Raw genomic sequence first — 17,488 nt, forward strand, 5'->3', positions numbered from 1 at the left:
TGGATCTGTTGCCAAAATCATAGTTATGTCTTCATTTGTTTATAATCATCTGAAAATGATATCTATGTTTTGTTGCCTTATAATGAGCCTTTTATATCTACAGAGGGAACGGACAGACTTCCACAAAGTCCGCCATGTTGCACTCATGTTTTTAGCAGCCAATGCGGGGGTGGGCAAATTGAGGGGTGTTCAGTTGGTTGCGATCTACAGCCACACCGCTAGATGCCACTAAATCCTACACACTGGACATTCAGGACACAACATTCCCATTAAACATAATCTCACTCATTGAATTCCATCATGTGACTTTATTCAGCTACTAAAAATCATCTGCATGTGTCGACATTTTCCAATAATCTATATATGTCAAGGAATCTCTTTTGTATGTTATCACAAATATTACACTTCAAATTATGCATTTGTTGATGTACATATTTCATAATCAATCATATTTTTAAAATATACGTAATGATCTGCAAATAAAAAAGGTTTAAAAAAGGAAATGTGTACTTGCCAATCAAAAGATTAAATCAATACTAATAATTGGGTGAGCCCATAAAGAGGCAGAATGAATGCTTTTCTGATGAGTAAACAATAAAAGGGAAAGAAATTTAGAAAATCTAAGTGACATTTGATGATCAATCATTTTATCACCAAAATCACACACACATACACACACACACAGGAAGAGAGAGGTGTAATCTGTGCCGTCCGTCTTATTAAAATGACATTTCATCCATTACCCTCGGGACAGGTGTGAGAAAAAATGCACGTCATGACATCAAAGCACAGAGTGTGTGATCACAAGCCCCATGTAATTCCCAAAACACACATGTTAACAGATCAATAAGGTGCCAATTGAACAAATAATTTGTGCATGATTAGTGATGCTCTGACAAAAGGCCAACAGTGGGAAAACACTACAAAACAAATTCAACTCTGTCTACTGAACATGATGAGTCTCAATCTGTTTGCCTCAATATTTACAAGTAAAATGTTCCTTTTATCTGACATGTACACTTAAAACAGTCAATGCATCTACATCATTACATACAAACCTCATGATGTTTGTGTGACAGTGCATGGAGTTGCCATCATACGTACATTTACAACATCTTTACATACACCATTTACATCAGTACCTGAACTAGGAGCTCTTTCACAGCCCTTTGCACGTGGTACAAAACAACCATACAGCTACACTTGGAGTGATGACAGTGATTCGTTGGTGAGTGTTTATAAAGCAAACAGACTACAGTACTGTCAAAACAACTTGCCTAGTGACAAAAAAACTAAAGTAATGACTGGCCTCTGGAGACGTTTAAAGGGTTACTTCACCCAACATGTGAAAGATTTACTTCTAGTGGTATCCAGACACATCGATAGTTTTGGTTTTATTCGCCGAGATCAATACAATGGAGCTAAATGGAACTTTGTTTGTGGCGCTAGCTAGCAGCTCTGTGAGGCTTTATTTAGGATCCACAAAGAAATGAGTGAAGCACGCCAATTAGTTCAGAGTGACAATCCAAAATACACAACTTTAACGTATTTATCATAAACTATATAAAACATGGATGAATTGTAGTCTTCATGATGTCACCTATAGTTGCCCACTTAAGAGCTGTAAAGCTCTAAGTGGGTTACTGCGGCTAAGTCCAAACTAATCCAAAAATGGGCAAAGAGGAGGATCATGGGTGGAGCTTAGCTAGCTAGATGACTTTGGGCTGATTGTCATTAGAGCCCTTGAGTAGAGAGAGTAACATCATTTCCGTTTACTCCAATGGAGAATTTTTTGTAAAGAAATAGCAGATCAGGGAGCTGCTTAATAGATCCCAGAAATTAGCTGCAAATACTAGTAGCCCATTACTGTAACTCAATCAATCAATAAATCAGGTATGAACTATGAACTGCCAAAAATCGCACTTCTATATCTCTGTATTCACGCATTTCAATTGCCCGCTTAGAACTTCTTGGAGATCGGCATTTTGAACTTCTGTTGTTGCAACTCTCTCTACTCAAGGGCTCTGGTTGTCATTCAGAGGGCCCTCACCCTTAATTAAGCATAACTTCTCCAGTAAAAAATTCACGCCTCAAGTTGTCATGAATGGAAAAATTTGCTTTAGAGACCAAATCTGGCTTTTGTACCAGGCGGTGAACATACTTATTTTTGCTGTCAAGTTGGACATTTTAAGATGGGGTCTTTTGGGGATTGACTTGTTTTGGGGCCAGCCTCAAGTGGCCGTTCGAGGAACTGCAGTTTCTGATCCTTCCCCGCTAGCTTCATTTTTCAGGCTGCTAGTTGGTGTTAACGTGATAACATTAGCTAGTTAGCAGTCAGCACAAAGTACAGCTAAGGCTGATGGGATCGATAATGGTATTGCAGGTATTTGGTGAAAAACCAAAGTACTAGATACATTTAAATTCTGACCTGTAGGTGGCGCCAGAAATACAGTGGGATTCATTCTTAAGGGACCGTGAATATGTGTAGCACATTTCATGGCAATCTATACAAAAGTTTTTGAGTTATTTCAGACTGGATCAAAGAAGTGGACATTTTTACCTCCATTGTACTGGGCTGGTGGCAAAAATCTTAAGAGACAAGCATCTCAACACCACAGCAAATAAGACCAAAACCATCTGCAGGGCTAAGTATCAGTAAGTTTAAGTATTTTTTTTATTTTTGTAATTTGGATGAACTGCCCCTTTAAACTTTATTTCGCTTAGGTAGAACATTTTCAGCTTTTGAGTGTGCTCTCCTCCACAGAAGTTCATCAACAGTCAGCCTGTAACACGAGCAGCCCGGGCTCACTCTCATTGCCAGCATTCAGGATTCTTCCCAGCTGTAAGATCGATAACAGTAAACAGGCAAAATTACCTCTTATAAGGGTAAATAGAAAACAGCAATTATTAACCCCAGTCTGTCTGTTGGCATGTTAAAATTTTCACTTTGATGACTGCTTGTGAAAATTAAAGTATATTCTCACTGCAGGTTCCTTACGCTGCCTGTTTGGCTGGTTGACTTCATGAACTCATAGTGAGGGACAAGCACAAAAAGTGGTTTTATTCAACCCAAGAGAAATATCAGCAACCAGTGGTCACATACGGTGAAAAGGAAGTATCTATTGCATAGTATAAGAATATACGGCAGGTCTGAATTTGTGAAAATAATCCTGTCTTTGAACACCTCGGGAAAACGCCATCCGACAAAGTTTGGACCTGCAGTCATGGGACTGAGCAGTTACAGTTGATTTGTGTTTATCTGATCGATTTCAGCGGTGCAGTCAGAGCCTAAACTCTTGGTTCTGTTTTGACAAAACCACCACACCACCCACATTGAGTAGCCTTATACAGGAATCTGGTAATTTTTCTTATTTTAAGTAAAAATCCATCTGAATTTATTGGATTACAAAACTAAAACTATGCTACAGAGTGTTTATAAGTTATTTGTTTCAGTGTTCTGGGAGATTTTCTTAAATTTCTTGGATAGGTATACACAAAATACACCTAATAATCACAGATAGACTCAATTTTTCACCAAACGCACTGGTAAAACCCATAGTTTGACTAAGGCTGAATTTACACTTTTCAATTTCAGTGTATCATAAAGTGCCGTATGAAGGTGGCACGACACTCTTGAGTTTTGTGGCACAGTTGATTTTAAAAGGAAAAAAAAAGGCAATCACTTCCAGTACTGGCAGGAGATGGTTTGGATTGTGCTTATGTATGAAGAGGAAGGAAACAAAGAAATAAAAAGAAATTAGGAATTGATATAGTTGATTGCATCTCTTCTCCCATTTACTGTATAAGCGCACTGTAAACATTTCAAGTGTGATTCCTGTGATGAACTGAGCCTCTTCTCAACGTGGTCCTCATGCATCCTGCAGTAGTGTCACACCCTGCCAGCTTCATGTCTCCTCATCATCTTCCTCCTCCTCATCCTCCTCTCTTTGGCAGTAGTGGTTACTTGGAATTGACTACAATGCAGCTGTGCAATACCATCAATTTCTGTCCTTTGTTTCTGGCTCTGCTTGACTTAACTGATGCTGAGCTGCGCGAATCCAATGAGTTTAACATCATCAGGAATTTCAGACTCTTCCACGCCGGATGCCTGGAAGAGAGGGAACAACGTCATATACTGTCATATACTGTGCATATATTATTTTTAAGTCTAGGACAGCAATCACTGATCATTCCATTCTCTGCGTACTTACCAATTTAAAAGTCACATTTTTGTTATTTTGAGGATCATCAACAATCTTTTGCAAATTGGCAGCAACTAAACAGAAGACAAAGGAGGTGAGAAGATCATGTCAGATGATCAGCTAAGCTAATCAAGAACCAGCTGTATTCAGATCATAATGTAACCGCGGGTTTACATAACACATATACTTAACATTATTTTCCAAGAGTTTAGATTTTTTTTTTAGGTAACGCTACACTGCAAAAGAAAAAGAAACCCCGCTGATAGAGGAGGCAAAGTAGGTGAAGAGGGAGAGTGATGGAAACCGAGGTAAAACAAGAGTGAAGAGACGCTAATTCAATCGATGGAGAGCGCCGGTGTTGTGGCAAAGTCTGTTCCCCTGTTGATATGTGTTTCCCCTTACCACCAGGACATGAGACGCTTCAAAACTACAATTCTTTCTGCTAGAGCAATAAGTAACAAATCTGCCTCCTTATTAACACAACTAGGTGTTTTACACTGCCTTTTCATTGAGAGCAGGGTCTTTAGGTCAAAGTGGGATTTTGCTTTGGATAGTAGGCAGAACTTTAGTGATAGCCATGTTGCTAATGCTGTGACAGTAATGTCATATGTAAACACTAGGAGGGAGGGATAGTTGAAAAAGTTGTCTACTACCACTTTAACTTGCAGAGTTGAGTAATGAATCATAACCCTCATTACTTTGCGTTAGATGCCGTTATGTAGAAAAACTAACCCCAGAAATAAAATCAGACTGTGAAAACAAGAATGCAAAGCTTTTTGTTTATTATCCCATCATACAGTGCTATATCTCCTACTTACCAATGACTAAGTCCCTCCCATCAACCAGACCCGCTGAGACCAACTCCTGAGAAACTCCATCAGCAGAATCTGAGCACAGACAGAGAAAGGAAAAAACAAAGAGTTAGCCCTGCGTACAGAGTCTCCTTGAACATGACAAAAGACGAAAAGCTAGTTGACGCGCCCTCACCTCTGCCGGACATGAACTCAAATCGGATGTCATTGAGTTCTTTCTTGGGATTCCTCAGTCTCAGGACGAGGCTGATGGGAACACTGGCGTTGGCCACAGCTGGATCCTGTAACAAAAAAAATCACAGCTTCACATATGAGAGGTTTCAGAAAGGTGAACTTAAGGCTGCACTGTGTTTTGGAGCTGTTTTTGAGCACCCGTCACACTGGAGTGTCTGCACATGAGAAAGGAAATCAAGTTGTTTGTTAGACCTAAAGGGTACACAAAAAGTGTTTGCCTGACTGTAAACACGACTTTAGTTTGTTTAGAAGAAATCTCCATATGGCACCTTTACAAACACACTTAATGAGAACCAAAATAAGTTCACAGTATGAAAAAAAAATGCAACAGAAATCATTAAAAAATGCTCTATAGCGCCATATGTGGTTAAACCCCTGCAGGGGAACAAATCTCAAAAAAGTTAAGAGAATGTAATAATGCATTCACGTGTTGTCGGAATAATCTGAAAAATTCACATGAAAGCCTTCCCAAGTCAACAACCTGGAAACTCTGCAAAGACTTTGGTACACAACTTGCTGACTTTGGCATCATATACTCAGAAACATGGCGGACAAGTAAATGTTTGGTTTACTCACATATTGCATATACATTTTTTCCTCTGGACATATGGTATTGCATCATACCTGGTAGTTGACTTAGACTAGTTAGAATAGTTATTAATTAGCATTAATCCTGAAACAGTCAGGTAAAGCAATATACGGTGGTCACGGACAATTCACAGGTGCAATTGTGTTAAACAACACATCTTTGTAGAGCCCACATTTATTCCATATTAAAACTTAAAAGCTCATGGACACACTGAAGTCGGAAGAACAACTACCGAACTTGGGAAATGGGACCATCTAAGGGGCATATTAATGCACTATAAGAGCATTTAATCAAGGACCTTCCTTTTATAATTTAAACTTTTTCAAAACAAAACCAGTTATTACCAGAGTTATTGTTTGTTATGTTTCTCATAAACCCTGACCTAAACTTTCACTTGCCTGATTCACGTCAATTTAATTCAGAAAGAGCACCAGAGCAGGGATTCCCCTCCCTGTTTTAAAAAGGACCATTTTTTTTTACCTGAGCAGTGGGTGCATGTGAAGGGCTCGCTGTCTGAGCAGGAGCCTGTGGTGGAGCGTCCTCTCCTGTTTGGCCCACATTCGCAGGGCTCTCATGTGCTGCAGCAGGTGGCTGGAGATGTCCTGTGGAGCCATCTGCTGGTGTGAAAAGCTAACAGACACGAACATGCAAATAAATCAGCAGCTGTTTTGAGTTGTACACAAATAGAAAAAAACAAAAGAGGACACACATACAGTAGGACAGTCATGCAGATCATTCTATCAAGGCATTACGATAAATCAAGATGTTCAGGTCATGTCCATTATAAACTGACTCACCTCCAGATTCTGGGACCCGTCCTTCACTCTGGGTGACTGCAGGATGGACATGACAGATTGTCAGGATTAAAGACATGCAATTCTCCTTTTATCCCCCCAATGTATGGACTGATGGAGCATTGTAGGATTACAGGAATTTGACACAAGGTGACTTTAAACAGAGAGCGTAATGAAATCACAGTTAAGACAACAAGCAGTAAAATCCCACACCAAGATGTGAATTGAGTGTGAACACACATCAGAGAGAATAATTACAGCAGGCGATCTGAGCGGGTGACTGGTCTAGTTATCAGTTTTTCATTAGAGGTGTCATCTGAGAGAACTTTACATATTCTACGATTATGTCTTTTGCTCAGAAGAGGTTAAACAGTGTCAAATCCTTTTCAAACAGAGGCCATGCCACATCCTTTAATAGGTAGAGTCATTGTGAATACAAAATCAACTTTCATGCTGAAACACCTATTTTTTGTTATGTTTTCCCAAAAATGTACTCTATTCTTCTATGAAATCTACAGTACTTTTTTCAATATTTCTAATATTTATTTATCTTTAACAGCAACATGGAGCTTATAATACAACAAAGGCAATCGGTTTCTGGGCCATACAAAACAATATTCAAGATCAAGATACGTCTTTGGAATCAGGAGTAGCTTAGTTGATCTAGTTGAGTAACCTAAACTTGAACTACAGTGGCATTGAGGCAGGAGGCCTCTCCAAAAGTGAACTTGGCTAAGAAATGTTCACATTAACAGTCCACCAGCACCATCTGCTGGCGATTACGGCTGCATGTGCTATGAGAAATACAGTGAGGTGGCCTTATAAAGTCAACTTGATTGTTTGAAGACGGCAGCATGCAGAGTCTCACCCGCAGAGCTGCCACAGCAGCTTTGCCCTCCTCACTCTCCTCGTCCAGCTCATCGTCGCTCCACTCCCAACCGCCATCCTCCGTCTTATGGAGACGGCCACTCGAGCCAGGCACACGACGCACCTACACAATCCATTAACAAGATGTAAGACTGCATATTGACTCATTCATCATCTCTCTTTCTGGCAAATCCTTTTCACAGGGTGTATCCTAGCAAACATTAGGTAACACTGTTAGGCAGAGTATATTAGTAATGACTTGCAAACCTTTTTAGATCGATCTGATATTGTTGGCCCTTTATGTAGGAGCCTCTCCTGCAAATACTCATTGTTCTGTAAAAGAAAGACAAGCATTTCTTACAGGATCTTAGATGCAAAAAATACTACGGTTTATTTTTATTATAGGGAGGAAAGGCTCACTTTGGCTTTTGTGAAGAATTTATGCTTCAGCAACTCGGCTGCAGTTGGCCTAAAAAGGAAAGAAGACACAGGGCTCTTCATTATACTCATTACACAACAGGAGAATCTAATGGAAAGAAAAACAAACTAATCTGGCGTCAGGAAAAAAAAGGGTTTGGGGATTAACTGACCTTTTTTCTGGATCTTTCTGTAAACACAGGGAGAGCATCTTCCTGAAGGACTTGCCATACTTCTTCACCATTTCCTTGTCTGTGATACCAGTCTCCAGACAGGGAGGATCGTTCTGCAAAGTCAGCATCAGCACCTACAGACACGCAAACATCCGGTTGTATTTTACAAAACCATTAAAGCTTCACTTTGCATAACTGAATGATATATGTAATAATACACGTCTTATAGTTTGTTAACTACAAATGACAAATTAGGTGACACACATGCTGGTATTAGTTCAAGATTTACAAAACAAATCTTGTATGAGTGCACACGCAGTTACCTTCATCGGTGGGTATTTGTGATATGGTGCAGCCCCAGTGGCCAGTTCAATGGCTGTTATCCCAAAACTCCAGATGTCTGCTTTGAAGTCATAGCCGCGGACCTGCCGATTAAAAACAGAACCAAGTGAACAAAGTGCTCAAGTTTTCCTTTCATCACTGAGTTTTGAGGCATTATGGGGAGAAAACAGGGATGGAAAGCAATCAACTACAAAACAAGCCCCGCACCTGCTCCATGACCTCAGGGGCCATCCAGCACGGCGTCCCCACGAATGTCTTCCGAACCTTGTTCCTTGTCATGTCTCCTCCTGCTGCTAGAAAGGCACTCACACCAAAGTCTGGTGAGTGTGTGAGATTTGGAAAGTGTGACAGAGGGGGTAAAAATAGAGAAAAGGTATTTTAATTACTTTATATTTATTATATATTTTTCCACAAACTAGTCTCCAGCGGAAAGGCCTGTACTTTCAACAAAGTACTGGGGCATGTTTGTTGAACTAAACAATAGCCATATTTCTATGGGATTGTCACATTAAAGCGCATTTGAAGCAAAAAATCCAATTTAGTTGCATTTCTTTTAACTGTGTTTGAACAAAAACACTAGGCTACAAAAAGCAGTTTCGTCAGAAAGTGGCGGTATCGTTTACGTCACATGGCTATAATAACCAATGTAAAAAAAGTAGAGGTTGTGAACCATAAATAAAACCAGTTGTTTGACAACCACCGGAGGCCTTCAAAGAAGAAGGAAAAAAAGAAGCAAAACCAGTCGCCTTGACCATCTATATGAATTTATGTAGTGAGACGCTGAAACAGCTTCTTCTTCTTCTCCACATCCTATTGGAGTGTATATAGCTGATCAGTCATCCAAGTTAAATGTTTGTTACATCAGAACTTATTCAGAAAAGAGGTTTCAATCACCCATCATGAGCATTAACTTGCACAACCTATGTGCAACCACAAGTTGAACGTAACACTGCTATTGTCTACTGTCTACAGAAGGACGTAAAACTATAACTATAAAGAAAAATCAGTGAAAACACTGATAAAACACTGTACCAGCAATTTGCACTGAGCCATCTTCACCAAGAAGAATATTTCCAGCTTTTAGGTCCCTGTAAGTGAAGAGAAGGACAATTTAAACAAGTCAAACAATTAACAGAGGAATGGTTAGGCTGTGTGTACTGGCTCTGCAAATGAACAAACACTCTTTATGCTCGTGCTCAAACAGGTTAAAGCTGCGTGTTTGATCTGCCTCTTTTTAATCCTCCTGATTTCTGTTTGCAAACTATGCTCAAAGAACAGGAGTGGATTAAGTCGGCCTCAACCGCCGCTCTCCCCCTCCCTTTCCTTGTTAGGTGTTAGTGAGTTCGCCACGGCATCTGAGCTCAATCAGCAGCTGCTCTCTGTCGACTTAATGTATTGTCCACTCATGCTCTGACTGTAACATGAGATACATTTTAAATATTAGAAAATCAAATCACAATTCTATTGGATTATTTTATTTATTAAATTATTATTTTTGTAGAGAGCATCACAAAACTAAACCACCTTTCAAAGTAAATGTAATCTCTTAAAAATCATAATAATGTGACTAAAGAAAACCTGTTTTTTTAGGAACATGACGCTTCTCTGAAAAATTGCACTTGTCACAAAACAAGGCCCAAAAGATGTAGAGAGAACTTCCTGTTCAGTCGTGGTTCACAGTGTTCCTGCGAGCAACTTTTATGTAAAACAAACCTCCTCAATTATGCATTTTCACTGTATTAAATATTGAAGGAGCGAGGTCCAATTCAAACCACACGCTCATATGCAGACATGGAAGGCTCAGTGCCAGAGTGAGCTGAGACAGGAGTGTATTGTGGGACTGCACTAATGCAATGTACAGACATAACAAGGCGTTTCCCTGCAGCCTGGAGACACTTCATCAGAACTCACCTGTGAATCTGCCCGTTTTTATGAAGGTACTCAAGCCCCTCTAGGACTTCCTTCAGGATGGAAGCGATGCTGGGCTCATCCAACACTCCGCACTTGTGCTCGCCACGAGAGATGATATGTTTGATGATGTCCAACACTGAGCCTGTGAGACAGGTAGAGGCTTGTCACAACACATGCTGACAGGACATGGAAGAAGTTCCAGTTTGGCACACTGAATGGCTTTTATCTGGTGGTGGTTTGAACCGTAAACAAAACCAGCAGGTGTGTCCTTCCCAGCTCAACAACACACAACCTGCCACAACTCGGCAGACTGCACCAACAAGAATAGGGCTTTTCCATACACATGTGCTGGATCGGTTGACTCAGTTTGACTCAGTTTGATTGCATTTCCATTAGAACAGGGCAAGTTTGAAGGCACACCTTCAAACAACAGCTTGAAGGTGTGTCTTAAATTGATGACAAAGCTGTTAACAAAAGTTCTGCTAATTCGGTGATACACCCATATCATTTCCTATAAATTCTCCACAATAAAAGACCCTATTATTTAGTTTTTTGAAAGCTTTTGTAATGAATAGCTGAATCAGGAAATGTTGGATTTCAATCAGCAGTATTTTAACACGACTCCTAAAACAGCTGAAAGTGATCGTGATGAAACAGTAAAATACAGCAGAAGAACTACAGAGGTTCAGTTAGAAGCTACAACATTACTGAGAGAGACTTTTAAAAACATCTTTCTCTCAGGTGTCCTGCATAGGTATGAGTCGAGAATTGCATCACAGATTTGCCTGAGGGGGAGAAGGAGGGTCGTCATGAGTGAGTTGCGGTCAAAAAAAAACCCCAGCCCGCTCAGAGGCACACTAATGGAAAAGCAAATTAGCACGACACGTTTTTATTCAGTATGGCCAAAAATGCTAGTGAAAAAGCCCCAGAAGAGTGCACCTGAACTTACCTATTATATGCCTAAGTATTGCTTTTGTGTTAATGTCTGTTGTTCGTCTATGAATAGATTGCTAGCTGTTAGTAAATTGTCATAGTGAAAGATGCTACTTCCAAAAGGACCTTGCCTTCACAATTAGCAGGAAAGCAGCACAAAAATATTCTGTATTTTTTCTTCCAATGTATTTACATTCTGTAACAGCCTCTTTATTCAATAGTCTTTATTGTTTTTGGCAGAGACTGCCATTGTCATGCTGGTTACAAATTGCCTACCTGTGCTCAAGGGATACACAACAAAATGATGCATCCATGTAGCATTACTATTAATGATTTCATCCCACTGATATCAGCGTCTCTGTTCACTCTTTGTTTGGCTAGGTTGTAAACAGATACACCAGTTGCTACTTGTTTTGTATTTCTGCCAGTAGCTGCTCAAGGAGCGTTTGCTGCGTAGAATTAAACTCAAAATCTGAAAATATCTGAGAGTTAAATCAAGATATCTACATGCCCTGTTATTTCTGGGAGTAAGAAACACACACTGAGCCTGGTGGGCCAGAATATGGCAACTTGCTCCCTGGCTACTCAATCCAAACATTCAGTCAAAGTTCAAACCCAGGCTTATCTTAGATTAAAAAATAAATACATAAAAAAAGTAAGGACATCTGACAAAGAAAGTCGAGTCAAAGTCGAGTTGAAGATAAGAATTAGCAGAAGTCAGAAGCAAAGTTTCTTTTTCACAGTACTTACCACCACTGAGCAGCTTCATCACCAGCCACAGTTCATCCTTCACCACAAAGGAAGTGTAATAAGACACAATGTTTGGGTGGTGGCACTGGCTCATAGCCTGGATCTCTTTCTGCATTGAGAAGAAAATGTGGGGAACACGGTCACACTTGGTGTAGGACAAGGCAAAGCACTAAATACTTATATTGCACTTTCAGTGACAAACTGAAGCTCAGCCATACTGAACTTAATCTAATAAACCCAGTCGCTGCTATAGCTCTGTCCTCACAATCAACCTGTCCTGTTAAAATGGACCAATCCTAAATCAGGATTACACAGTGCCTTTGACTCCAGTGGAGTAACCTGGGTTACATCACCACTGAACCAAGCCAAGACATTTTTAACCTCGACGGCGGACATTGGCGAATTCAGACCATAATATTATATAAAATTGTACCTAGCTGGCAATCTGTTTACTAATTGTTGTTATAATAGAGCTGTGTGGGAAACAATGATCAGGACTGATTCATGACAGAATTAGGTTTACAGGATTGTTGCATCAATTTGGTCCATCATCTTGATTTGTCATGTATGTAGTTAAATGGAAAACATGTACTTCAACTTCAACTCAATGCAGATTGTATTGAGTAAGTTGTGTCCTATGGGTGATTAAAGGAGCTCACTTCAGCCTAGTTTCTGACCTGCAGTTGGTGTTTTTTCTTCACACTATTGAACCTGACTGTGACTGAAGGGAAGAAAGTACAGATAAAGAGACCTGTCATTTTTCAAAATGTTGCAACAGACTCTTCAGCTTAACAGCAAAGCAAACATACAAGGTTATCTACTAATAAATAACTTAATGAAGTAAATCAGTAAATTTGCAATCTCTGCTTAATAAGCCTAATATTATATTTCATAAACATGTCAGCATTTCTCCTGATGTCAGTGAAGGAGCAGCAGGAAAACCTGAAATACTGTATCACACATATACACTGCCACTACAATATAAATTTGCATACATCTTGCTTTGATTTTTTCACTTGCACCTACACCTACAGTCTTCCAAATTTGATTTGTCCACTGATCACTTCTCTGGATAATCACAAAATAATAAAACATTTAAGATTGTTTTTTATATGTAGTTTCATGGTTTAACTTTCTGTCGCACATGCAGCTATATCCCATTCACAGGCTTTCTCAAACTGACTAAATAACTTTATGTGAATACAAACAACAAATTAAATATTTTATAAGTTGTATTATAGTTGAGCGACTGTTTAGAGGTGATCTATTGTTCACTGTTCCTGTGAAAGGAGATTCCAGCTGATAACTAGGTCATAGTGACCTATGTAGCAAACTGACTTTACTCTCATCTCATCTGAGTGTTTGCAGTTGTACCACATTTAAACATCAACATCCAAAAGTAAAATAAAGTGGTGAAATTATTCATTATTTCAGTGCATATTTCATTATTCATTCACATTTAATTTGTCTTTATGACTGGTCTTATTGATTTCACCCAGCTCTAGCACTCAGTGGTTGTTGTGGTATCAAGCTCTTGATCTGTCCTTGACTGATCTGACCCCAAAAACCCACGCCAGTCCTAACACACACACATAACGAACATATGGACTGCAGATCCTGGTCCACACATTGCTGGAGTGTCTTACCAGGAGTTCATCCATGCTAGTTTGACACTTTTCCAGGTTGATGCGTTTGATGGCCACCTTCTCCTTTCTTGGCTTGCAGTATGCTGCCTGGACAACTGCAGTGGCTCCACTCCCTGTGGAGGACAACATTAAGAGAGAAACTATTACTCTGAAAGGGGCAAAAGAGCTTCTGACTTTTGAAGACAGCAGTCAGATTATGACAGTTGAACTACATTGGTGATGTGCATTTTAAGATGCTCAATTTGAACAGGAACTATTTTTTAAAATTGGGGACTAAAGGTCATTTACAGTGTTGCAAAATACGTTAATACGCTACATTCATCCAAATTTGATTGAATTATAGAAAAAAAAACAGCAGTTAAGATACCAATTCATAACATTTCTTTTGTTCAAAGTCATCAGTCACGTTACCTAGACTAAACTGTATCTCACTGTAATCCGTGTCATACCTTCAGCAAAAGAGCACCACCCTCTCCAACTGACGAATCTTCACGCACTATAGGCTAACTTGCCGTAGCTAGCCGTTTAGCTTCAAGCTAAGTAGCCCTTTCACTTTAGCTCGTCAACTAACAGAGACATTACTAAGACAAATCAACTTGGCCTTGCCGGAGGGAAACTCTGCAGAGCTGGTAACCTTCCTGCACCATGTAGCTACGGGTTGCAACCGGCCTTCTCTTAGCTAGCTACAGACATGCTATGCTAGTTGGCTAGTGGCGGTTGGCAGCCGACACCGCTGCAGAGACAGGGGAGGCTAGAATGCTAACATTAGCAAGCTAAGCTACTCACCTATCACCTCATTGAGTTCGTAGTCATCCCTGTCGATTGACCAGGATTGAGAGGACTGGTCTTCGGCCATGGTGTCGTTGTTTGAACGGTGTAAACAATGCTTCTATATGATAACAGAGACGCTGTCTGGAATAATAATAATCTTTGTGGTTACTCCATTCGGCTCCGATGATGCTGGCTGCTGCTGTTCCGCTGACAACTCCTACCGCTCCTGTCAACACAACTTTACGCACGACTGACGCATCGTATTACGTACGAGCTCAGTAGACGGCACGAAGATGATGCCATCTTTAGTGTGGCAAAGTCTGCCAAATGTGAGTTCAATCCGGAAAACTCCCAAGACAGAAAATGTTAAAAGTAATCTATAGTTATTGGGCACCGGAATGCCAGAATTCGAAATAGTTTAGTCTTGGACAAACACAGAGATACACTTTGGTGTTTGCAGCAGGGAGGCTGCACTTTCAGGACCAGTTTTAGGACCCTGGTTCTTCGCCACAGCGCCCCCTACCGTAGAGGAGGCTGCACTTTCCGGACCCCAGTTTAGTACTTTTTGTTATAGTTTTTGAAGGTTTATTCCACCCAAATAATACTTTATGACTCATTATTTATCATTTTAATGGTTGACTCCACATAAATAAAACTTTGACTCATTTGTTATAGTTTAAAGGTTGATTCCACCCAAATACTACTTTGCCTTGCAAATCACCTTGGTGCCCAGACTTGCAATTTGTTTAATTAGCAGAATAAGCTAATTATACAAAATAATGTACAGTCGAGACCTTTACGTTAAAAGTGCCCTGAGAGACAAATAAAGACTTCTGTTATGATTTGGTGTGATATAAATAAAACGGACTTGAGGAGATCTCAACCAGATGTTTTAAAGTTTAGAAAAAGGCAAGATGCAAGGATGACTCTGGGGGCAGATTAAACATATAATTTGTACACACATATCCAAAAAACAATAAGCAAAAATAAACAATCATAAACAATTAAAAATACCATGGAACAATACAAAAGAAAACAATGTGAACAGAAGGGGTCCTAAAAGTGCAGCCTCCCTAATGCAGCTATGTCTCCCATGTCTAAAACTGTGCACAGCAAACCCAATAGAGGGCGCTAAAGGCACTGAAAGTGTGAGCCTTTAGTACTTTATCTCACTAGTCTTTTGCTCATGTACAGCATAGATCTGATGAGGGGAATCGATGTACAGTGATATTTGAATTTCCTATAAACAATAGGAAATACCAAATGAAAAAAAAAACGGGGATAAATTTAGTCCTGCCTTCAAAATGTTACCAAAATAAGAAATGTCAAAATATAATTCATTATGCAGAATGGCCCCTGTCAGTGTTGTTGACCTATTATATCTTTGTAGGCTAGCATGATAATCAGTGCATTCAAATATAACCTAAGCAGTGTCTCGATGTTGTGGATGAATATACATCTGGGTAACTAACTAAAGTTGCATTAAATGGACAATGGACATGTTTAAGAGAAGCACAAATATTTTAAATACAGTATTTTGAGTGAATGGAGGCTACTTTGATTGAATCAACTGTAGTGCGGACAGACTACAGCATGTTAAGGTTTGTTTGTATGCTACTTTAATCTTTCAGTCTTTGGAACTTGCCCATTAGTTTCATGAAAAGCAGACAGACCGTGTGTGCTGTGCAAAAAAATCAACAGACTGCAGTATTTATAACTCGGTGTTGGTTGTTTGGGTTGTGTCCTTTGGTAAACCAGGAACTGTGTAATCTTTGTCGGTGAAACAATGCCCTGAGACGTGGGGATGTTTTGGGGGAAAGCAAAACTATGGAAGGTATGCGATATGATGGTATGTGATGAAACAGCAGGGCCTGTTCTTGCTTGTTCAACTGGCAAAGACACAGACTTGTCAGCAAGAGAAGACAAATTAACTTTCTATTCTGTTCTCAGTGTTTTAAATTGAAGAAAGTGCTGTAATGTAGGCAACTGGACTTGTTTCAAAGACGTTTCACCTCTCATCCAAGAGGCTTCTTCAGTTCTAACTAACTGGAGTTGAAGGCTTTTAACCTCTGTGTGGGAGTGTCCTTCTGAGTTTCAGAGTCGTTAGGGCTGAGGGTTTGCAACATACAAATCTTTACTGCAAAGGGATTTTTCCTGGACTGAAAACACATGAAAAAATACAACAAAAGAAGTTTGCCTATGCAACTTTCCTGGGGATGGCTAATTAATCATGTTTTTTTCCACTCAGGAGTTCTGTTAATAGAAATCTGGGTTAATTTAATAGAACTGTAATTTAATGTAAAAATCATGACCACATTTCTCTATGATTTTGTACAACCACCCACACCAGCTCTGGATGTACAGTAACTACACTTGTTACTTCAGTATCACTGAAAAAAAATTTGCTTTTATCATTAACATTTTTCTATTTTTGTACAATGAGCAGATGCTTTGCATTGCTAAAAGAAAGCGATATAAATGGTGGAAAACATCCGATCAGAGAAAGGGAATTTGTAAGACTCTCCCTTGTAATCAGGTTCTACAAGATTCTCTTGAGCAAAGCACTTTTACTGCCAAAATGATGCTTGTGAAGACGAAGCTGTGTAAGTCTATAAATATATGCATGCAACCATGATAAAATGGTTGTCTTCTTGCATGGTTTTGTTTCTATACCTAATTAAAACCACATGTGAACAGTTAATTACTGGTGCATTGAAGAAAAAACCCTACTTCCTATGTTCTCAAACATGCATCCAGAGCCACTACACAAATCTAAAAACAACTCTGCACTCTGGTTCCCTGCGTGTTTCCCTGAACCTCGTGGATAGGTGGTCGGCCCTTGCCCGGAAGCTCTCCACCCCCCTGATGCTGCATTAAAGCTCACTCATCCTGATGCTGACAGTGCGCCGAGGGTAAGCCAGGCCTGAAAGGGAAGTGCTGAGAGCCACAAGAGCCCCAACGCACCAGTGATTGCAGTGCTATTATCCTGCCAAGGCTAAGCTGGACATGAAAAGGAAAGCAAAAAAACTTCCATCTGTCCCATTCAG

The 17,488-nt window shown here is 39.8% G+C and overlaps 1 protein-coding gene across 2 annotated transcripts; it reads right to left on the reverse strand.

Annotated features, from left to right (window-relative positions):
- Positions 1-288: 288 nt before the first annotated feature.
- On the reverse strand, positions 289-15,899 carry oxsr1a (oxidative stress responsive kinase 1a). Of its 2 annotated transcripts, none has more exons than XM_084368461.1 (17): positions 14,457-15,899; positions 13,671-13,783; positions 12,025-12,133; positions 10,342-10,483; positions 9,463-9,518; positions 8,638-8,747; positions 8,412-8,513; positions 8,089-8,222; positions 7,919-7,967; positions 7,766-7,831; positions 7,500-7,622; positions 6,635-6,670; positions 6,318-6,467; positions 5,190-5,295; positions 5,021-5,089; positions 4,212-4,276; positions 289-4,108 (listed from the first exon to the last, which is right to left on the reverse strand). In XM_084368461.1, the coding sequence occupies exons 1-17, from the start codon at positions 14,524-14,526 to the stop codon at positions 4,034-4,036; spliced, it is 1,575 nt and encodes a 524-aa protein (XP_084224587.1). In that variant the 5' UTR covers positions 14,527-15,899; the 3' UTR covers positions 289-4,033. The 2 variants fall into 2 exon arrangements, with proteins under 2 accessions (XP_084224587.1, XP_084224588.1); XM_084368462.1 differs by lacking the exon at positions 14,457-15,899 and adding an exon at positions 12,702-12,745 and having other exon boundaries at positions 13,671-13,756.
- Between the last annotated feature and the right edge of the window lie 1,589 nt (positions 15,900-17,488).

The sequence above is a fragment of the Pagrus pagrus genome, assembly GCF_965226575.1.
Source record: "Pagrus pagrus genome assembly, chromosome: 12".
Taxonomy (NCBI): domain Eukaryota; kingdom Metazoa; phylum Chordata; class Actinopteri; order Spariformes; family Sparidae; genus Pagrus; species Pagrus pagrus.